Here is a 21,603-nt window from a genome sequence, read left to right as displayed (position 1 = left end):
TGAACCAGTTTTCTACACATAATTTCTCTTTTATAAACAGGCACATTTTATAAAGTTTCATTATTTAAATACACTTTAAGTTTTTTCAAAATATCCCTCACAACCTTCCACTTCCCTCTGGCAATTCAAAGACGTTAATCAGTAAAGACCAAACATTTCATAATTACACACATAAAATTATTTGTAATCGATCTTGGTGTTACACTACCATCTTGTCCCTTCTTCTTGTCAGTGTTTTCCATATATTGCCTTCCTCGCCAATTCTCCGAAGAAGCTCTCCGTTCCTTACCTTATTAGGTCACCTAATTTTCAATATTCTCCTGTAGCACCACATCTCAAACGCTTCGATTCTCTTCTATTCCGGTTTTTCACTGCCATACGGTGCAGTGCTGCAAACGTACGTTATCAGAAGTTTCTTTCTCAAATTAAGGCCTACCTTTGATACTAATAGACTTCTCTTGATCAGAAATTTGAAATAAGTACAGCGAACGACAGACAGAATACTAGCTTATTTTGAATGATACAACTGCCGAATGGCTTTTCTGTACGGAGGTGACGTGTATCGCGTACTCTGCTCGAGTGTTTGTTTGTGACTATGCACTTATCTGCAGCTAGGAACATTGTCTCTTCGCCGTATCACAGAAGACATCAGAATAAAAAGTGATAAGGCTCAGAGAGCTACGAGGTGCAAAGTCGCTGCATCAACAGACGCAACACTGCGTCTTTTCCAGCAAACAGTTGGCTTCCTTAGAAAACCAAGATTACGGCCAGAAACCGAGAGCAATGCCAAAGGCGCAGAATATCGTCATTGCGAGCCTGTTCGAGGGAGAGCCAAAAATCACCGACTTCAAGATCGAGACCGAAGAGCTTCCAGCGCTTCAGGATGGTCAGATATTGTGTGAAGCCGAATACATCAGCGTGGACCCATTTCAGCGGTCCAGCACTCATAAGCACAAGGTTGGCAGCACCATGGTTGGGGCGCAGGTATGTGCATCACGTCCAGTACAAAATATATATGAGAAAACACAGTGATAATGTTTTAACAGTATAAAACGATTTCCGAAAAGAGAAACCTCCATAAAACATCTGGTATCACTACTATTATCGTAGGGTGCACTGTTAAAACTTATTAAACTACGATTTGATTTTGATTCTCTTCTGTAAGAGGAACACTTTATTCCCCAACGACGAACTGCCTCAGAACACACGATAAGCTCAAAAAGTTTCACGACTGGATTAATAAAAAATGTTGGAAACTTAACATGGCGGTTTTAATGCCTTGGTTATTCTGCATACCCCTCCCCCCGACTCACTTTAGTGTAACGCACAGAACGTTAATACAACCAAGTGAAACTGCGAGGGTAGTCCCTCTTTGGGATGATTAACTGACGGGTCACATTGGCTTGAGTGTCTGTTATGACGTCAAAGCGTTAATCCTGTTTGTGAATTTCTGCACTTGGTCGTTTTCTGGTAGGTTGATAACAGGAAGTTTCGTCCACATCACGATTTTTTTCCAGAAAGGAATTGTTGTCCGCGTTTTGCATTTCAATCGGCTTGGCGTAGACGTCCAGTCGTTGCTTTTGCTCGGGAGTCAAGGTGAGTGGGACATGAGTTGCTCACACTTTTCTCTCATCAAAACATTCTGGAAAATGTCTTCAATACTTGATTTAGAACTCTTGTTCCGTTGCAGTTTTTGACACAACAACATTGGCACGCGATGGCCACACGTCAATTACTCAACAGTGCCTGCTCATAAGGACTGATAGAAAGCACAAATGTTGTTTACCGTCGTTAGTTCCAGCTGCCACCATAGTTTCTGTGCTGACGTCGCTTATACGCCCGAAATAAAATGATGAAGTAAGGCAGAGAGTGACAATTCAAAAACTATGTCAAGTGTGTGGTATTTCCTCTACAAAGTCTGCTATTACCCACAACGTGTCAACCGCAGAGCTTGTACGTTTTAACTCTATAATATGGAATTTTAAATGCTTGTTACTGTCAACGTAAACATCACAGAGCTATAAAAACTTTGTTTGTTTGAACACATCTGACCTTGTGCAATGGATAATTGTATATATTGTGTCTTATTTAACTTCGGCGACAGTGTAAAAAGAATGTGTTAACAATTTTTTAAGGACATTTTATTTTCATTTGCAAGTCTTGTGAAGTTTCTCGATTACGTATCACAGTAATGTTTGTATTTTCGGAAATAGAGTTATTTCTCCATTAATTATGTTTCACTGCGTTGTGATGGGCTCTTTTCTTTAAAGGAGGATTAATTTATGTAAAAGATATTTGATAGCCTCCAGTTCCGAGTACTGAAGTTCATCAAAAATGTAAGTCTGTTATTATAATTATTCTCTGAATAACAACCACATTAAGGGGCCTATCTTGATTTCTCTTGGGAAAAATTATGTTAACAGCATAAAAGTCCTAACTAGGGCCCTATATTACCATCTGATTCCAACAACAACGTTCCGCACTGTAGCGCTATTAAGCAGTTGAACCAAAAAATGTGTAATACCATCGTAGCTTTTCGCAACGAACTTAAAACCACAGACTGAAAGTGTTATGGGCCTTATGGCAGTGTATTAAGGGGAATTTTCATGACGTCACGAAGTTGAAGCCGACGTTCACCACTGTAGTTTGCCAAACATTAGCTTCTGATGCAAGTGTTTTGATTAAAAATACCACCTTGCCTCATTTATGGCTATAGTACCCACTCTGACTGTAGTCCAAAGTGTAAAGGAAACACATTTCACTCGTAAGTGGACCTGTTCAAGCAATATATCGTTTTAAACAATTGAAAATCCAGGATGGAATACAACAATCTTATCAGATGGGAAGTTGCTACTCACCATATAGCGGAGATGCTGAGTCGCAGATATGCTCAACGAAAAGACTCTCACAATTACAGCTTTCGGCCGTTAAGGCCTTCGTCAACAATACACAGACATACGCACACACACACACACACACACACACACACACACACACACACAGGCAAATGCAACTCACGCAAATGACTGTAGTCTTAGAAACTGAAACCACACTGCGAGCAGCAGTGTTAAGAATACTTCCCATCAGCACCAACTTCTCTGAATTGTGCAGCTGTAAACTTTCCCTGCAATACATCTACGTTCCCATAACCCTCCTGGCCTCAACCTTCATTAGTCACTGTCCTTACCCATCCATCCCCTTGCTTGTTCCTGTTCCAGCACTACATAGCGGTCATTCCACCGAAACACCCCATCTTTTTATTTCTCTGCTTTTACGCTACCTCCCCCCCGCCCCGCACCTCTTCCCTGCCCTCAGTCTAACCTCCAGCACTTCCATGTCCTCCCTCTACCCGCTCCAGCGTCCTCCTCACACCCACCCAGTCGCCACTCCCATCACGCGCTGGTACTGTTGCTCGCAATGTGGTTGTGTGTGTGTGCACATATGTCTGTCTATTGTTGACGAAGGCTTTAACGGCCGAAAGCTATAATTGTGAGAGTCTTTTTGTTGTGACTATCTGCGACTCAGCATCTCCATTATACGGTGAGCAGCATCTTTCCTTCTGTTGTTAGTATATTCTTTCATGTACATGAATTTTCATTGTCCTTTTTATTTTTACTGTTGTGGTTTTTATTTGTGTCATTTGACTTCAGATTTCCTATCAGTCCAACTCGAAAAGGCGTCTGGGTGAACGCTGTGAGAAGGGAAGTTTGGCAAACATAGCACAATATGATAATGTTCGTTGCATTTTCGGGAAGAGGATGCAGATCCAACATCAGTTTCGTCAGTCTGTATTAAGCATAATACTGCATTAAGAAAGCAGTCTTTTCACATAATATTCTTCTCATATTGGTTATTAGAAACTTACAAGAACAGAGAAGTTACTGTAATTAATCTAAATGCGTCGTATTATTGCATCAGATATGAATTTGAGGCCAGAAAAACACCTGAAGATGTCCTCCTGAGATTGTGTTACTCACATGACCACTATAATATTTTCTATTTACAACAAATATTGCCTGCACACGACAGAAATTAAGAACGAGAAGCAATCATAAACGTAAGTCTGCTAAGATTTTGGGACACCAAAGACTTCGGCGCCGGCTTCAAAGTAATATACAGCGTTAATCTGTAGTGCCAGGGGGTCTGATGATTTCAAATGGTAAGTCCCATAGTGCTTAGAGCCATTTGAACCATTTGTAGCGCCAACTCCCCTTACCTCATTATATGTTCGGGATGAGCACAAGCGCCCATCAGATCATTTTATAAATGAAATTATTGACTACTGAGTAAAAAAGCGATATAACATTTCAATAATATTTCACGCACTGCAACTTGTACAACGAATTGTTCTGGTTTGATAAGCTATAACTTCAGTTTTTACAAAATAAAGACCAATGCAACAGCTATAGAACCAATAATACTTCTTTGTTTGCGACTAGTTTCCGAATAATATAATCCCATACTCTCGCATACAATGTGTGATAGGACAAGTTTACTGAAAAATTAACTATACCATTTGTGTAACTATCAAACAATAATCATGTATACATGTTACTGTTAAACTCACTTCAAACAATAAAAGGAAAATTATCAAAATATAATTATTTCACAAAACGTGAAAATTAATGTTTTGGGTACATTTCTGGCTAGCTGGTGCACTGATAATTATATTCATTTTCAAGAGATTAGTTTCTATAAAGACGCAAATCAGATGCATTGTTATTAGTTCTGTAATTATCAGTTATAGAGCTTTTTTGTCATAAGCGAACTATTATTTGGATAATTTGGTCAATCCTAGATTATTATGTAAAATTTGAATATCAAAGCTATGTCCACATCATGCACAGTATTCCAAAAATAATTTAGCATGAAAATTCCTACAGTAATTAATGGAATTAATTATTTTCTGTCAAGTATTGGGATTCACATTTCTCAAGCAGAATTTCCATGTTAATTTTAAAAGCAATTTTAGAAATCACATTTGTTTTAATGAGTCATCTATTACTTCAAAACTGCAACTGTAATTTCTTATGAAACAACCGATTTTAATTTATTAGCCGAGATGCGTAAGCCGCTTACTGCTTGATAAGCGAAATTGAGGTAATGGCGAAAAACCAGTCGCATCAAAAATATTAAAGTCAAAATCTCATTCCTTTTCTAAAAATACGTAAAAATTAATTAATTCCGTGATATTAATGGCTTAAATCTGCAACTATGTATTATATGTTAAAATCTTAGGTGAAATTCTGACTTAGCGGTTTCTGCACACAATTTATTCAGTTAGCAGTCTTTGCAAATGTAACGAATCAATTACGAAACAAACATTAGGTTACGAAACCCGTTAGTTGGTGATGTAAACAGAATGCGTTTTATTACAAAGAACAGTCTGAAAATTATACAAATTATATAAAAGTACGAAGGTGACATTACTTTACTAGGAAAAACTTATTTAACGTTAAAAAGAGAACAATAATTAATTTTCTACAGTAGGTTTTCTGTTAAAAAATACATCATAGTGCTTTTGACATCACATGATATTGTAGAAAATAAAACAAGCTCCAAATTGCATCTTAGTAAGACTACGACAAAATTTTACGAAAAAATAAAATTGGTGGAAAATTGCATCTTAGTAAAAACAGTGACAAAAAATCTAAAAATGGAAATTGGATGAAAATTGCTTTTAAGTGGCATCGACCTCAACACTGATCATCAACTCAAAATCGCTTCCGGCTACTTCCTCGTTCTGAAGGTTGGCAGTGGCAGGAGAGACCCTAGAAGGCCTCCCTGCACATCTGACACCTCGGCGTAGAATTTGACTTTGTCGTTGGTCGCCCAGTCTCCACCAAAGTGGAGCTCCAAAAGATTTTTGACGTCTCCGAGCTTGGACTTTGAAAGTTCTGCACCAGCTGTGATGGATGTTGCGCTGTTTCCTCTGCTGAACTGCGTTTACCGGTGTATATTTCAGTAATGCATCGGCAGCGGGAGCTTTATTGTTATGTATGCTTTCGCTACAGCGCAGGCAACCTAAATCTGAATAAGAAAAATATCCCTTAAAATGTAACAAACTGGAAGTTAGCTTTGAATGTCTAGATCGGTAAGTCTGATGTCAGTTGGCGTGCTTTGCACCCGGACATGGCACGGCGACTGCCATGTCTGCTGAACATGACGGATTTTCCAAACGTTGGACATTTAGTCGGCAGTTTGTGGCTAATATTATGCACCCGAATCAACACTACAGTGCTGGAGCAAAGTCGTCGAAACCAGAAAGATAAGTATACACTCCAAGCATTTCATTGAACTTGCGACAGACTCACAACCTGCAAGTATATTAATCGAACATTTTTAGCTGGAACCTTGTAAAAAGAGTGTGTTAGAGCTATAACGATGGAAACAATATATAACAGTTGTGGATAAAGAGAGAGTTATTCAAAAAATGAAAATGGAACAACAAATTGATGACCGGGAATTACATAAAACGTAAAAGAATTGAGGTTGTCTTCCACCCTATGTTAACTGTGAAACAAAAGTTACAAACCTCAGTTTATACATAGGGAACCTATTTAATAATTTACCAAAGGAAAAGCAAAAATGCGTTGCTGAACCACTATCAGAAGAACCGTGAAACACCTAAGAAATATTCAAAAGAGGAAATAGAGCACACAATACGAGAAAGACACTTGCATAGATCCCCGACACAACCACCGTCTTGATGGTCTGGCCACACCAACAGGAAAAGCCGGGAATGGTTACGACGAGAGACCAGTTTGATCGCTAGCCACGTATGACTCAAACAACCTTGTTGTATGCAGCTTCTGTTATTAAAACCGCGAGAGGGAGAACCAAACAAGAAATTGCGGATGCTCTAAAAGCCAGAGAGGAAGAGAACTTGTACATCTAAAAATAAAATGTAAAAGCATGTGACTACAACATTAATCAGTTATATATAAAAAATTACAGCAGTTAACAAAGTTACCTTTAAAAGAGGAAACGCTACTACACTGAGGAAACATTAAAAAAACATACTTAAGTGGCAACCTAAAGTATTTCGTAATTAGCTAGAATATTTTTGGGTACAAACCTGTACGTTCATCAATAGTTTCGCGGGAGCGAGAGTGGAGACTTTACTGTTTTACTGTTGGTACAGCCAGACAAACAAAAAGGTTGTTGTGTCGGGATCCTGTGCAAGTGTCTTTCGAATATTCTATGGGCCGTTATCTTATGTGTTCCGCGATTATGAGGTTAGCGCTTTTGTAACAATTTTTTTTTCTATTTTTGTTTCCCTGTTTAACACACATCAAAAAAAGTTATACATCACACCGGTTCCCAGAACTCCTGAAGATATACGTTGACTGTGGATGTTGTATCACAGATACAGTCCCTTTGACTGTTCGGAGATGTCATTCAACCCGCCAAATATGTAAACAACCATGCATGAGCAGCGCTTATTAGACGGAGGGGTCCGACAGCAGATCAGCTCCAGTCATTCCACCTGAAACGAGGTACACGGCTCGTGTTGTCTATATGCAGTCATGCCTATACGGTCAACACCGCAGTTCGATCGCGTCCGCATTGTTACTTTGTGCCAGGAAGGGCTCTCAAGAGAAGTGTCCAGGCGTCCCGGAGTGAACCAAAGTGATGTTGTTCAGACATGGAAGAGATACAGAGGGACAGGAACTGTCGATGACATGACTCTCTCATTCCGACCAAGGGCTACTACTGCAGTGGATAACAGCTACCTATGGATTATGGCTCAGAAGAACCCAGACAGCAACGCCACCACGTTGAATAATGCTTTGCGTGCAGCCACAGGATGTCGTGTTACGACTCGAACTGTGCGCAATAGGCTGCATAATGCGCAACTCCACTCTGACGTCCATGGCGAAGTCCGTCTTTGCAACCACATCATGCAGCGCGGTGCAGATTGGCACAACAGCATGCCAAATGTACTGCTCAAGATTGGCATCGCATTCTCTTCACCGATGAGTGTCGCATATGCCTTCAACCAGACAATCGTCGGAGTCTTGTTTTGGGGCAACCTGGTCAGAGTGAACGCCTTAGATACACTGTACAACGAGTAGAGCAAGGTGGAGTTTCCCTACTGTTTTGGAGTGGCATTATATGGGACCGATGTACGCCGCTGGTGGTCATGGAAGGCGCCGTAACGGCTTTACGATACGTGAATGCCATCCTCCGACCGATAGTGCAACAATATCGGCAGAAAATTGGCAACGCATTCCTCTTCATGGACGATAGTTAGCTCTCCCATCGTGCACATCTCGTGAATGACTTCCATCAGGATAACGACATCGCTCGAATAGAGCGGCCAGCATGTTCCCCAGATTTGAAGCCCATCGAACATGTCAGGAATAGATTGAAATGGCTGTTTATGGACGACGTGACCCACCAACCACTGTGAGGGATCTACGCCGAATTGCTGATGAGAAGTGGGACAATCTGGACCAACAGTGCCTTGATGAACTTGTGAATAGTATGCCACGACAAATACAGGCATGCATCAATGCAAGAGAGCGTGCTACTCGGTATTAGAGGTACCGGTGTGTACAGCAAGCTGGACCACGACCTCTGAATCTCTCGCTGTATTGTGGTACAAAGTGCAATATGTAGTTTTCGTGAGCAATAAAAAGTGTGGAAATGATGTTTATGTTGATGTTTGTTCCATTTTCTGTAGAGGTTCCGGAACTCTCGGAACCGATGCGATGCAAATCTTTATTTCATATGTGTATAAATTTGGTCACGGAACTCTTATCCCACAAAGAGCATAGGGTGGAAGACAACCTCAGTTTTTTTACGCTTTGTGTGAGTGACTCCCAGTCATCAGTTTTCTGTTACATTTTCATTGTTGAATAACTGCTTATTCAGAACTGTAATGTATTGTTTCCATCGTCACTGTATATCCAGAAGACGGAGTTACATTATTCCAAAACCAGCTGTAAGAAATTAGATAACACTTGTTCAATAACTGTAGCCGTTTCTTCGTGTTCTAAAAATGGACACATACAGTTGCGGTTGCCCACCGTAAAGACCTATGTGTGGAATAACTGCAATACTCGCGGTTTGGCGCAAATTTTGGACACGTCAGTGGAAATGAATGGAAAACAAGGACTGAATATTTTGCAGTCGAATCTTAATTTATTTGTAGTTAGAAAACATCCCCTGGTGAAGTAATAATTACATGTTATTCCGTTGTGGTTTTCTCGCTTTTCCCACGCATCCGCATTGATTTCCCGGGTTCTCCATTCCCCGTAACGAGATACCGCGTGGCAGCTCGAAAGACATTTGCACTAGGGGTGACTCAATTTTTTCTTTTTAGAAATTTATTTGTAAGAGTATATTTTCCTTTCTATTATAATTCGTCCGGCTGCTTTCTTCGATGAAAATAAGTAAAGATTGAAGTCTTTAGCACGGGATGCCACCCCGCAGCCATGCTAGACATGTGGTGGGACCGTCACCTTTTGGCCTCACAACTTGCAACTAATTTTTAATCAAGGTTTCCTAAACGAGACCTTGGGTGAAACAAAAAGTCGGAAGACAACGAGACCTTACGGCATAAACGCAGAGGTACTTGAATATGGGGCGGGGGTGGACTGTTTTTCAACCTTACAGTTCTTCGTTTATACAATAAGTGTTAGAGAAAATGATAAATCACGAAACTGTGGACAGTTGCAGATTTTATATCAGTCTTTAAGAAAGATAAACGAGCTACAATATTATAAGACACAGCGTACAAGATTTTGCCAATATTCGGTAAAGATCCAAATAAACTGGTACACTTGCCTAACATCGTGTAGGTCCCCCAGCGAGCGTGATGAAGTGCCGCAACACGACATAGCATGGACTCGACTAACGTCTGAAGTAGTTCTGGAGGGAACCATCACAGTGAATCTTGCAGTGCTGTCCATAAATCCTCAAGAGCACGAGGTGATGGAGAACACCACATTCCAAGGCATCCAAGAAATGCTGAATATTGTTCAAGTCTGGTGTGTTAGGTGGTCAGCGGAAAACTTTAAACTGGGAAGAGTGTTTCTGGAGCCACTCAGCAGCAATTCTGAACGTGTGCGGTGACGCACTGCCCTGCTGGAATTTCCCAAGTCCGTCGGAGTCCTCAAAGGACATGAATGGATGCAGGTGATCAGACAGGATGTTTCCGTATGTGTCACCTGTATCTAGACGTATCAGGGATCCCATCTCACTCCAATTGCAAACGCCCCACATCATTACAGAGCCTCCACCAGCTTGAACACTCCCCTGCTGACATGCAGGGTCCATGGATTCATGAGGTTGTCTTCATACACGTAAGTGTCCATCCACTCGATACAATTTGAAATGAGACTCGTCCAACGAGGTAATACGTTTCCTTTCATCAACACTCCAATGTCGGTGTTGACGGGCCGAGGAGGGGCGTAAAGTATTGTGTCGTGCAGTTATCAAGGATATAAGAGTTGGCCTTCGGATTCGGAAGTCTATATCGATGATGTTTCGCTGAATGTGTCGCACGATGAGACTTGTTGATGGCCCAGCACTGAAATCTACAGCAATTTGTGGAAGTGTCGCCCTTCTGTCACGTTGATCGATTCTCTTTAGTTATCGTTGGTCCCGTTGTTGCAGGATTTTTCTCCGGCAGCAGCGGTGTCGGAGATTTGATGTTTTCCCGGATTCCTGATACTGACGATACACTCGTGAAATGGTCGTATGGGAAAGTTCCTACCTCATCGCTACTTCGGAGATGCTGTGTCGAATCGCTCGTGAGCCGACTATAACACGACGTTCAAACTCACCTCAGTCTTGATAACCTGCTACTGTAGGAGCAGTAACCGATCTAACAACTGCGCCAGACACTCGTTGTCTTATATAGGCCTTGCCGACCACATCGCCGTATTCTGACTATTTACATATCTCTGCATTTGAATACTAACGCCTTTATCAGTTTCGTTGGCGTGTCAGTGTACTTTCGCTTTGCAGTCAAGTACTGCAGCATTGCTTGTAGATGCAATCCATGCATTAAGTATTTTTGCATCTCGCCTGCGGCTCACAGGATACCGACAAAAATATGGCAACACGGTAAACGCAATACGTTACGACGACTAATACGATATAGGAAACCCGTTGACACTGAAAACAACTTTCATTCGTCGTGGAATGGATAAAAATAGTTTCTGTACGGTTCGCAGAGAAATCTATTACCTTTCTTTCTCCAAATTGCAACAAATCTTGTGGCGATGATGGCGGTGGATAGCGACCCTTCTCTTCATAGGAGACCACAATGGTTCAATAATATTCAGATTTGATGACTGTGGTACCCAGGGAAGATGCGGCAGCTCATTTTCGAGCTCACAAAACAATTCCTGGGCGGAATGGGCTGTGTCAAAATGGGCCACGTCGTCTTGGAACACAGCGTGATCATTTGGGAAGAAACAGTGTAACATGAGATCGACATGATCAGCCTAAACATCGTACAACCCTAGTCAGTAATGCGACTTTGTTGAGTAGCCATGGGGATCATTGAATACCGTGGTTTGGCTGAAATGTTTCATTCCTGGGAAGCAAAAAATGACTTTCTTCCATTGATGCACAGACCATGCTTTACGGCTTTAATACAACGCTGTACTTTTATGAGCATCTGTTTCACCGTGAACGGTTTTGGATTTTCAACTCGCTATACAGTTTTCTTCTTATAGAGCTCCCTTCTTTGTGTTTAGGTGCTGACAGGTTTTGCGAGTATAACATTCGGTTCTGTAGCTGTCGTCTTCTTATAATTTTCGTCACAATCCTCCTCTATCAATGTCTGTGACTATCACACAACACACACTTTCGTCCTTGTTTTGACTTACCTAGGCTTACATATCTTCTATACGATGTCTGTTGAAATACGAAACATTTCGGATACCTTTTTTGTAGGAGTACCTACCATTCGAGCACCAACAATTTTTCTATGTTCGAATTCGCTCAGCTCTGATCTAATGCATTCATCTAATGCATTCGCAGTTGCGCGGAACACTAATCTTACCACTATTTACATTTGAAACGTATTGAGGACATTGTACAGGTTCAATTTATGGTAAAATACAACAAACGGGCGAAGTACCGCAAAGCTTAGCACACTGGAAGCACATTTGGTAGGACGACGGTTTAAACCTGGGTCCGGCTGCCCTCATTTAGGTTTTCCGTCATTTCTAAAAATCGCTTCAGCACATCCCGGGATGGTTGCCTTGAAGTGGCGCAGCTGATTTCCTTCTCTAACTTTCCCTGAACCGAGCTTCTGCTCCGTCTTTAATGACCTCATCGCCGACGGGACAATAAACAGTAATCTCCTCCTCGTCGTCTTCAAATACAACATAAGTTGCAGGCTTGGTTATCGTCTGCAGTGTTTCCACTTTTTGTCCAACCCCTGTATACAAAGACGTCAGTCTAGAACAAATATAATATAAAGACTGAGTGCTCCGCCATATGATACTACCAACGTACTCACAACATTGCACAGGTGCTGTCTGAGATCACATATAACAACGCAACCTCCAGGTCAGGATGCAATCTACATACACTACTGGCCATTAAAATTTCTACACCAAGAAGAAATGCAGATGATAAACGGGTATTCATTGGACAAATATATTATACTAGAACTGACATGTGATTATATTTTCACACAATTTGGGTGCGTAGATCCTGAGAAATCAGTACCCAGAACAACCACCTCTGGCCCTAATAACGGCCTTGATTCGCCTGGACAGTGAGTCAAACAGAGCTTGGATGGCGTGTACAGGTACAGCTGCCTATGCAGCTTCAACACGATACCACAGATCGTCAAGAGTAGTGACTGGCGTATTGTGACGAGCCAGTTGCACGGCCACCATTGACCAGATGCTTTCAATTGGTAAGAGATCTGGAGAATGTGCTGGCCATGGCAGCAGTCGAAAATTTTCTGTATCCAGAAAGGCCCATACAGGACTTGCAACATGTGGTCGTGCATTATCCCGCTGAAATGTAGGGTTTCGCAGGGATCGAATGAAAGGAAGAGCCACGGGTCGTAACACATCTGAAATGTAACGTCCACTGTTCAAAGTGCCGTCAATGCGAACAAGAGGTGACCGAGACGTCTAACCAATGGCACCCCATACCATCACGCCGGGTGATACGCCAGTATGGCGATGACGAATACACGCCTCCAATGTACGTTCACCGCGATGTCGCCAAACACGGATGCGACCATCATGATGCTGTAAACAGAACCTGGATTCATCCGAAAAAATGACGCTCTGCCATTCGTGCACCCAGGTTCGTCGTTGAGTACACCATCGCAGGCGCTCCTGTCTGTGATGCAGCATCAAGGGTAACCGCAGCCATGGTCTCCGAGCTGATAGTCCATGCTGCTGCAAACGTCATCAAACTGTTCGTGCAGATGGTTGTTGTCTTGCAAACGTCCCCATCTGCTGACTCAGGGATCGAGACGTGGCTGCACGATCCGTTACAGCCATGCGGATAACACGCCTGTCATCTCGACTGCGAGTGATAGGAGGCCGTTGGGATCCATCACGGCGTTCCGTTTTACCCTCCTGAACCCACCGATTCCATATTCTGCTAACAGTAATTGGATGTCGACCAACGCGAGCAGCAGTGTCGCGATACGATAAATCGCAATCGCGATAGGTTACAATCCGACCTTTATCAAAGTCGGAAACGTGATGGCACGCATTTATCCTCCTTACACGAGGCATCACAACAACGTTTCACCAGGCAACGCCGGTCAACTGCTCTTTGTGTATAAGCAATCGGTTGAAAACTTTCCTCATGTCAGCACGTTATAGGTGTCGCCACCGGCGCCAACCCTGTGTGACCGAGCGAGGTGGCGCTGTGGTTAGCACACTGGACTTGCATTCGGTAGGACGACGGTTCAGTCCTGCGTCTGGCCATCCTGATTTAGGTTTTCCGTGATGTCCTTAAATCGCTCCAGGAAAATTCCGGGATGGTTCCTTTAAAGGGCACGGCCGACTTCCTTCCGTGTTCTTCCCTAATCCGATGAGACCGATGACCTCTCTGTTTGGTCTCTTCCCCCAAACAATCCAATCCAACCCTATGTGAATGCTCTGAAAAGGTAATAATTTGCATATCATGGCATCTTCTTCCTTTCGGTTAAATTTTGCATCTGTAGCACGTCATCTTCGTGGTGTAGCAACTTGAATGGCCAGTAGTGTATATATTCAAGCATACATTTGTCACAGTGTTAACATAATTTCTTTTCCAGCCCCTGTATAACTCGTGTAAAGGTAATTGATGTAGGAGACTTTTGTGATGGACGCCTTTCAGCTAGTAAATTCATTTCCCCATCTCTTTTCTTTAATTTTTATTTTGGGCTTATAGCTAAGGTTGACCCAAGACAAATCATAACAATTGAAATGAAGTGAAGTTTAGTGTTCTGTATACAGTTTTTGAACTTTTTGAAAAGAGGATCACCACATCGTAATGAATGTCTCGTAAAATGTCCAGAATACCTAGTTAAGTGTAAAAGATTGCCTGAAGGCCCTAATCCTGCCAAGGCCAATAAAACAGACTGCTACATGGGTTAACGTTTGCACTATATTGCAGGTAGCGCGCATCTTAGAGAGCCGGTCATTGGACTACCCAGTGGGACGTCACGTGGTCGGTTACTGGGGCTGCCGCGACCGCACAGTGGTGGACCCAACGCCGGCGGCTGACGACATCCTGCCGCCAATGCTGGTGCCCGACATCGGTGACCTGCCACTGTCGCTCTCGCTGGGGGTTCTGGGCATGCCGGGAGCCACAGCCTACTTCGGACTGCTCGACATCTGCCATCCCAAGCCGGGGGAGACGGTGGTCGTGAATGGCGCAGCAGGTGCAGTGGGCTCCATAGTGGGGCAGATAGCCCGCATCAAGGGCTGCAAGGTCATCGGCATAGCGGGCTCTGACCTAAAGGTAAACACATTATGCGTGCTCATCCACTCCACCTATTCCTTCGCTGCTTCTCAGTCCTTCTGTCCTAATTCTTGTTCCTCCACTCATTCTGCTTGCATCACGATGGCTCACGTCCAACGAATGTCAACTCCTTTTCTCTGTCAGATATTTCATTCAGTCACTGCCTTCCTCTTCGTCTGTCCTTAGTGAAATCGTTTCTACGGAAATTAGGCTATCTTCCAAGGTGTACCCTAAAGCACGAAACATCGTCAGGGACTGCGAAGACAAAATCAGTTATCAAACATAAACGAAATGAACTACCCAAAATTGCCACTCTTTATTGGTAACAAAGACTGAGTTGTCACGTCATGCAATAACGCAAAGGAAAGCAAACTCGCACTGTCGGATGGTGGAAAGTTGCAGCGATCTACACAAGTTAACGTTTGAAAATTAATTGGCTAAGTGTTCATGGTCTCAGGTTCGCACTGTCAGGTAATGGAAAGTTGCAGCTATCTACACAAGTTAACATTTGAAAATTAATCGGCTAGATGTTGATGGTCTCTGAGGATGAGATTCGCAGAAGGAGGCGAAACGGCAGGTACAGAAAGATGTCTAGGACCATAACCTAATGCCAATGAAAGCTGTGTCACCTTCGCCACAAATAACGAATGTCAATGGCTTCGTTGTTTTTTCTCTCATCTCTGTTCCCTCCCAGTCCTATTCACACAAATATTCTCGTCTAAAGCTCCTCAAACTTAGTGGGTCCCACAGATTTTAATCGCATTGCGCAATCACGAGATGAGCTAAACTTCCTAATCTATAGAGTAACAGAAAAGGAGAAACGTTGAAATTCAGATATGGCTAACAGGTATGCATATAAGGGTCGTGAACTGCGTCACGAACACAGAGATTGCATGAAGTCAGCATTATCAGCACCTGACAAAAGTTTAACAAGAGCCTCATTGCGCGTTTCTGTTTGGACGGCTGGTCGAACTGTGGAACAGTCAGGGCCTGATGATGGACTGCAGGGGAATGGAAGGACAGGTTTACTAAAGGTTCTGATGGCTCAGGTCTGACCACCACACTCATCACTAGTAGAAGACTAGCAGCAGTTGCCTATGAAATAACGGTAACATACACATGTTTACAAGAATGGAACAAGACAGTTCGTTGGTCTAAATCTGGCCCTTACACCAGCACTTATTTGGCTTGGCACTGATTGAAAGAGTTGTTGGATGTCCTCCTGAGCGATATCGTGCCAAATTATGTCCAATTCTAACGTTCTATCGTCAAAATCCGGAGCTGGTTGGAAGGCCGTGCCCACAATGCTCCATACGTTTTTAATTGGGGATGGATCCAGCGACCTTGCTGGTGAAGGTAGGGCTTGGCAGGCTCAATGACCAGCAGTAGAAACTCTCGCCTTGAGCTGGCAGGGCATTATCTTGCTGAAATTTAAACCGACGATCGCTTTACAACAGTACAGGATGTACAAAACTGTAGGTGTACTTCTTTGGTGTAATGGTGTCGCAGATGACAACCAGAGGCCCGATACGAAAAGAAGTGGAGTCTCAGAACATCACTACTCGTTTAGAGGTACAGCTGGCGACAGTCATTCTGGTTTCCTATCACCCTCCAGGACCTCTGCAAATATGTCTTAGGCTTGGAATTTCTGTGACTGGATTAGAATTGTATTCAGTAATGAGTCCCACTTCCATGTCAGCATCGATGACGAGGAAAGACGTGTGCGGATACTCTCCAGACAGCGGTGGGGTAGTAACATAACTGTCGCCCACCTTACAAGTCGACAGCCAGGTGTGTTGGTCCGGACCACCATTTCGTTTCATAGCAGCTCCTCTTTCGCGGTCATCCGCGGCACCCTTGCAGCACAGCAGTACGTCGACGACATTCTACGCTCTGTTTTGCTGTCGTAAATGACAAGCAAACCTGGGCTTACCTTACAGCAAGATAATGACCGCCTGCGCACGGCTACAGTTTCTACTTGTCTTTCGAGCGTGGCAAACCCTACATTTGCCGAATCTCTGCCCAATTGAGAATATTCGGAGCGTTAAGGGCAGGGACCTACAACCATCTCGAGATTTTTACTATCTAATGCGCCAGTTGCACAGAATTTTAGAAGCAGAGGTAGACCAACGTGTTATTGACTTGCTCAGTTTGTGAAGCTCCTTTTCTTGACTAAATCATTGAGCTTTGCTGAAACCGTAATCATTTGTTTGTATGTGCGTGTACATCAGATCTACTGATTTCCATTCCATTCTGATAATTCCTCGACGGCGCGTCCTCCCCCCCCCTCCCCTCCTCCACCCCTCCGCCCCCATCCCCGCCAGGCCCCTTTGCTTTGAGTTTATTATTTCTGACATACCACATATCGGTTGACTGATAGAAAGTAATGTGAAAATGTATTTCTACATCTACATCTACGTGATTACTCTGCTATTCACAATAAAGTGCCTCGCAGAGCGTTCAATGAACCACCTTCAAGCGGTCTCGCTACCGTTCCACTCTCGAACGGCACGCGGGAAAAACGAGCACTTAATTTTTTTTCTGTGCGAGCCCTGATTTCTCTTATTTTATCGTAATGATCATTTATCCCTATGCAGGTGGGTTGCAACAGAATGTTTCCGAAATCGGAGGCGAAAACTGGTGAGTGAAATTTCATGAGAAGATGCTGTCGCAACGAAAAATGCCTTTGTTTTAATGATTGCCACCCCAATTCACGTATCATGTCCGAGACACTATCTCCCCTATTTCGCGATAATACAAAACGAGCTGCCCTTCTTTGTACTTTTCCGATGTCATCCGTCAGTCCCATCTCATGCCGATCCCACACCGCACAGCAATACTCCAGAATAGGGCGGACAAGCGTGGTGTAAGCAATCTCTTTAATAGATCTGTTGCATCTTCTAAGTGTTCTGCCAATGAATCGTAGTCTTCGATTTGCTCTACCCACAATATTATCTGTGTAATCGTTCCAATTTAGGTTATTTGCAATTATAATCCCTAAGTATTTAGTTGAATTTACAGCCTTAAGATTTGTGTGACTTACCGCGTAATCGAAATTTAGCTGACTTCTTTTAGTAATTATGTGAATAACTTCACAATTCTCCTTATTCAGGGTCAATTGCCACTTTTCGCACCATACAGTTATCATATCTAAATCATTTTTCAAGTCGTTTTGATCATCTGATGAATTTAGAAGACGGTAGATGACAGCATAATCTCTAAACAATCTTAGACGGCTACTCAGATTGTCTCCTATGTAGTTAATATACACTCCTGGAAATTGAAATAAGAACACCGTGAATTCATTGTCCCAGGAAGGGGAAACTTTATTGACACATTCCTGGGGTCAGATACATCACATGATCACACTGACAGAACCACAGGCACATAGACACAGGCAACAGAGCATGCACAATGTCGGCACTAGTGCAGTGTATATCCACCTTTCGCAGCAATGCAGGCTGCTATTCTCCCATGGAGACGATCGTAGAGATGCTGGATGTAGTCCTGTGGAACGGCTTGCCATGCCATTTCCACCTGGCGCCTCAGTTGGACCAGCGTTCGTGCTGGACGTGCAGACCGCGTGAGACGACACTTCATCCAGTCCCAAACATGCTCAATGGGGGACAGATCCGGAAATCTTGCTGGCCAGGGTAGTTGACTTACACCTTCTAGAGCACGTTGGGTGGCACGGGATACATGCCGACGTGTATTGTCCTGTTGGAACAGCAAGTTCCCTTGCCGGTCTAGGAATGGTAGAACGATGGGTTCGATGACGGTTTGGATGTACCGTGCACTATTCAGTGTCCCCTCGACGATCACCAGTGGTCTACGGCCAGTGTAGGAGATCGCTCCCCACACCATGATGCCAGGTGTTGGCCCTGTGTGCCTCGGTCGTATGCAGTCCTGATTGTGGCGCTCATCTGCACGGCGCCAAACACGCATACGACCATCATTGGCACCAAGGCAGAAGCGACTCTCATCGCTGAAGACGACACGTCTCCATTCGTCCCTCCATTCACGCCTGTCGCGACACCACTGGAGGCGGGCTGCACGATGTTGGGGCGTGAGCGGAAGACGGCCTAACGGTGTGCGGGACCGTAGCCCAGCTTAATGGAGACGGTTGCGAATGGTCCTCGCCGATATCCCAGGAGCATCAGTGTCCCTAATTTGCTGGGAAGTGGCGGTGCGGTCCCCTACGGCACTGCGTAGGATCCTACGGTCTTGGCGTGCATCAGTGCGTCGCTGCGGTCCGGTCCCAGGTCGACGGGCACGTGCACCTTCCGCCGACCACTGGCGACAACATCGATGTACTGTGGAGACCTCACGCCCCACGTGTTGAGCAATTCGGCGGTACGTCCACCCGGCCTCCCGCATGCCCACTATACGCCCTCGCTCAAAGTCCGTCAACTGCACATACGGTTCACGTCCACGCTGTCGCGGCATGCTACCAGTGTTGAAGACTGCGATGGAGCTCCGTATGCCACGGCAAACTGGCTGACACTGACGGCGGCGGTGCACAAATGCTGCGCAGCTAGCGCCATTCGACGGCCAACACCGCGGTTCCTGGTGTGTCCGCTGTGCCGTGCGTGTAATCATTGCTTGTACAGCCCTCTCGCAGTGTCCGGAGCAAGTATGGTGGGTCTGACACACCGGTGTCAATGTGTTCTTTTTTCCATTTCCAGGAGTGTAGATCAGGAACAACCGAGGGTCTATAATACTTCGTTGGGGAACGCCGGATATTACTTCTGTTTTACTCGATGACTTTCCGTCTATTACTACGAACTGTGATCTTTCTGACAGGAAATCACGAATCCAGTCGCACAACTGAGGCGATACTCCGAAGGCACGCAGTTTGGTTAGAAGACGTTTGTGAGGAATGGTGTCGAAAGCCTTCTGGAATCAATTTGACATCCCCTGTCGATAGCACTTATTACTTCATGAATGTAAAGAGCTAGTTATATTTCACAAGAACGATATTTTCTGAATCGGTGCTGACTGTGTGTCAATAAATCGTTTTCTTCGAGGTACATTATAATGTTCGAATACAGTATATTTACACATACATTAAAGCTGCTTTCTTTTCTGAAAGAAAAAGGTCATTGATGTATCTGATTTTCCTTATACGTAGTTGTTTATAAGTTCACAAGATAACTAGGTGAAAATTCTGAAGTATTCTCGAAAATGACGTATCGGTTGATAGAGCTTCTCACCAAATCTTGACTCGTAATACGGGCTTTGAAGTAGTTACTTGGCGCTTCTCTAGTGGAAATGCGTGTAGGAAAAACTAGACAAATTTAAGAATTTTTAACATTGTGCAGCCCTGTCAGAAACTGTGATAACTGAACATTTAACACGTCAGCCTCAGTTGCAAATAGAAACCACACTTTACCCAGGTTTCAGCTCAAATAATTTGGCCGTCTTCAGAAGCGAATGACATGCAGTAGTTCAGTGTCACTCGCTTCTGATGAAGGCCAAATTATTTTAGCTGAAACCTGGGTAAAGTTTGGTTTCTACTTGCTACTGAGGCTGATGTGTTACATGTTCAACTAGACAAATCGTCCTTCTTGTATTGTCACATCGAATTAGTTCGCTCCCGCATATTGGCAACCCAGGTAACAGCGAACCGGTGTTGTTGGCCTGCAACAGCACCTCGAATAAACTGCACGCACGTTTTGATGTTCGCCGCGTCACAAAAGGATCCTTTATTGAGAGCATACAACGTGAATTAAAAAACTGGGTGAGGTGCTGTGCCCACCGATACATGAAATTTTACTGTGTTCCTTGTAACTTTCATACAGTCATCCTCTAAAACCCCAGAGTACTTCAGAATAGCTATGTAGCTAGTAAGTAACACGTGCAATCTCTTTTCCTAAGTTCACAGGTTAAGTGGCTGAAGGAAGAACTAGGTTTCGACCACGCCATCAACTACAAGACGGCAAACTTGGACAAGGCCTTGAAGGAGGTGGCTCCTAGAGGCGTCGACGTCTTCTTCGACAACGTGGGAGGGGAGCAGTTCGACGTAGTGATTAGCAACATGAGGAAAGGCGGTCGCATCTCCCTGTGTGGATTCATCTCCAGCTACAACGAGTCAAAGCTCCCCACGATGCCCGCCATCCACATGCACATGATTGGCAGGGACCTTAGGATGGAGGGCTTCATGGTCAGTCGATGGTGGGGTCGCTGGGACCAGGCCTTCATGGAGATGGCGCAGTGGATCAGGGATGGAAAGCTCAAGTACCGGGAGACCGTCACGGACGGCTTCCAGAACATCCCACGAGCGTTCATCGGCATGCTGAGGGGAGAAAACTTGGGAAAAGCCGTTGTAAAAGTGTGATTATTCTTTATTATAACTTAATGGATACGATTATTTGAAATACCATATAAAGTGCGCAAGTCTTTTGGAAAAATGACGCTCTACCAGGTGCACAAGTATGAAACCGGAATTTGGTTCCAATAATCACACGTCTTCTGTTTGAAACAGCTAAACAATATTATATCCAAAATTATCTCCACTACTGTTTATGTTCTCAAACCTCTCAGACACATGAATGCCACGCGAAATAAACAGTTCTGCTTTTGAAGCGAACCAGTCAGCAAGCCATTTTCATACATTTTCATACGAACTGATGCATTTGTTGGCGAGAGCGTGTT

General features: G+C 43.8%; 1 protein-coding gene across 1 annotated transcript; it reads left to right on the top strand.

Annotated features, from left to right (window-relative positions):
• Window positions 1-783: 783 nt before the first annotated feature.
• On the top strand, window positions 784-21,286 carry LOC126136924 (prostaglandin reductase 1-like). The gene is made up of 3 exons (XM_049915209.1): window positions 784-984; window positions 14,602-14,949; window positions 20,834-21,286. The coding sequence occupies exons 1-3, from the start codon at window positions 784-786 to the stop codon at window positions 21,284-21,286; spliced, it is 1,002 nt and encodes a 333-aa protein (XP_049771166.1).
• Window positions 21,287-21,603: the final 317 nt, after the last annotated feature.

The sequence above is a fragment of the Schistocerca cancellata genome, chromosome 1, assembly GCF_023864275.1.
Source record: "Schistocerca cancellata isolate TAMUIC-IGC-003103 chromosome 1, iqSchCanc2.1, whole genome shotgun sequence".
Taxonomy (NCBI): Eukaryota; Metazoa; Arthropoda; class Insecta; order Orthoptera; family Acrididae; genus Schistocerca; species Schistocerca cancellata.
Note: the sequence above shows the minus strand (reverse complement) of the source record. Positions and strands in the feature narration are given on the sequence as shown.

What these genes read in the sequence shown, in the direction of transcription:
- LOC126136924 (XM_049915209.1), top strand. Translation starts at nt 784, where the DNA reads ATGCCAAAGGCGCAGAATATCGTCATTGCGAGCCTGTTCGAGGGAGAG. An exon ending in GCACCATGGTTGGGGCGCAG is followed by an intron (nt 985 to 14,601) that starts GTATGTGCATCA and finishes ACTATATTGCAG; the next exon opens with GTAGCGCGCATCTTAGAGAG. An exon ending in TAGCGGGCTCTGACCTAAAG is followed by an intron (nt 14,950 to 20,833) that starts GTAAACACATTA and finishes CTAAGTTCACAG; the next exon opens with GTTAAGTGGCTGAAGGAAGA.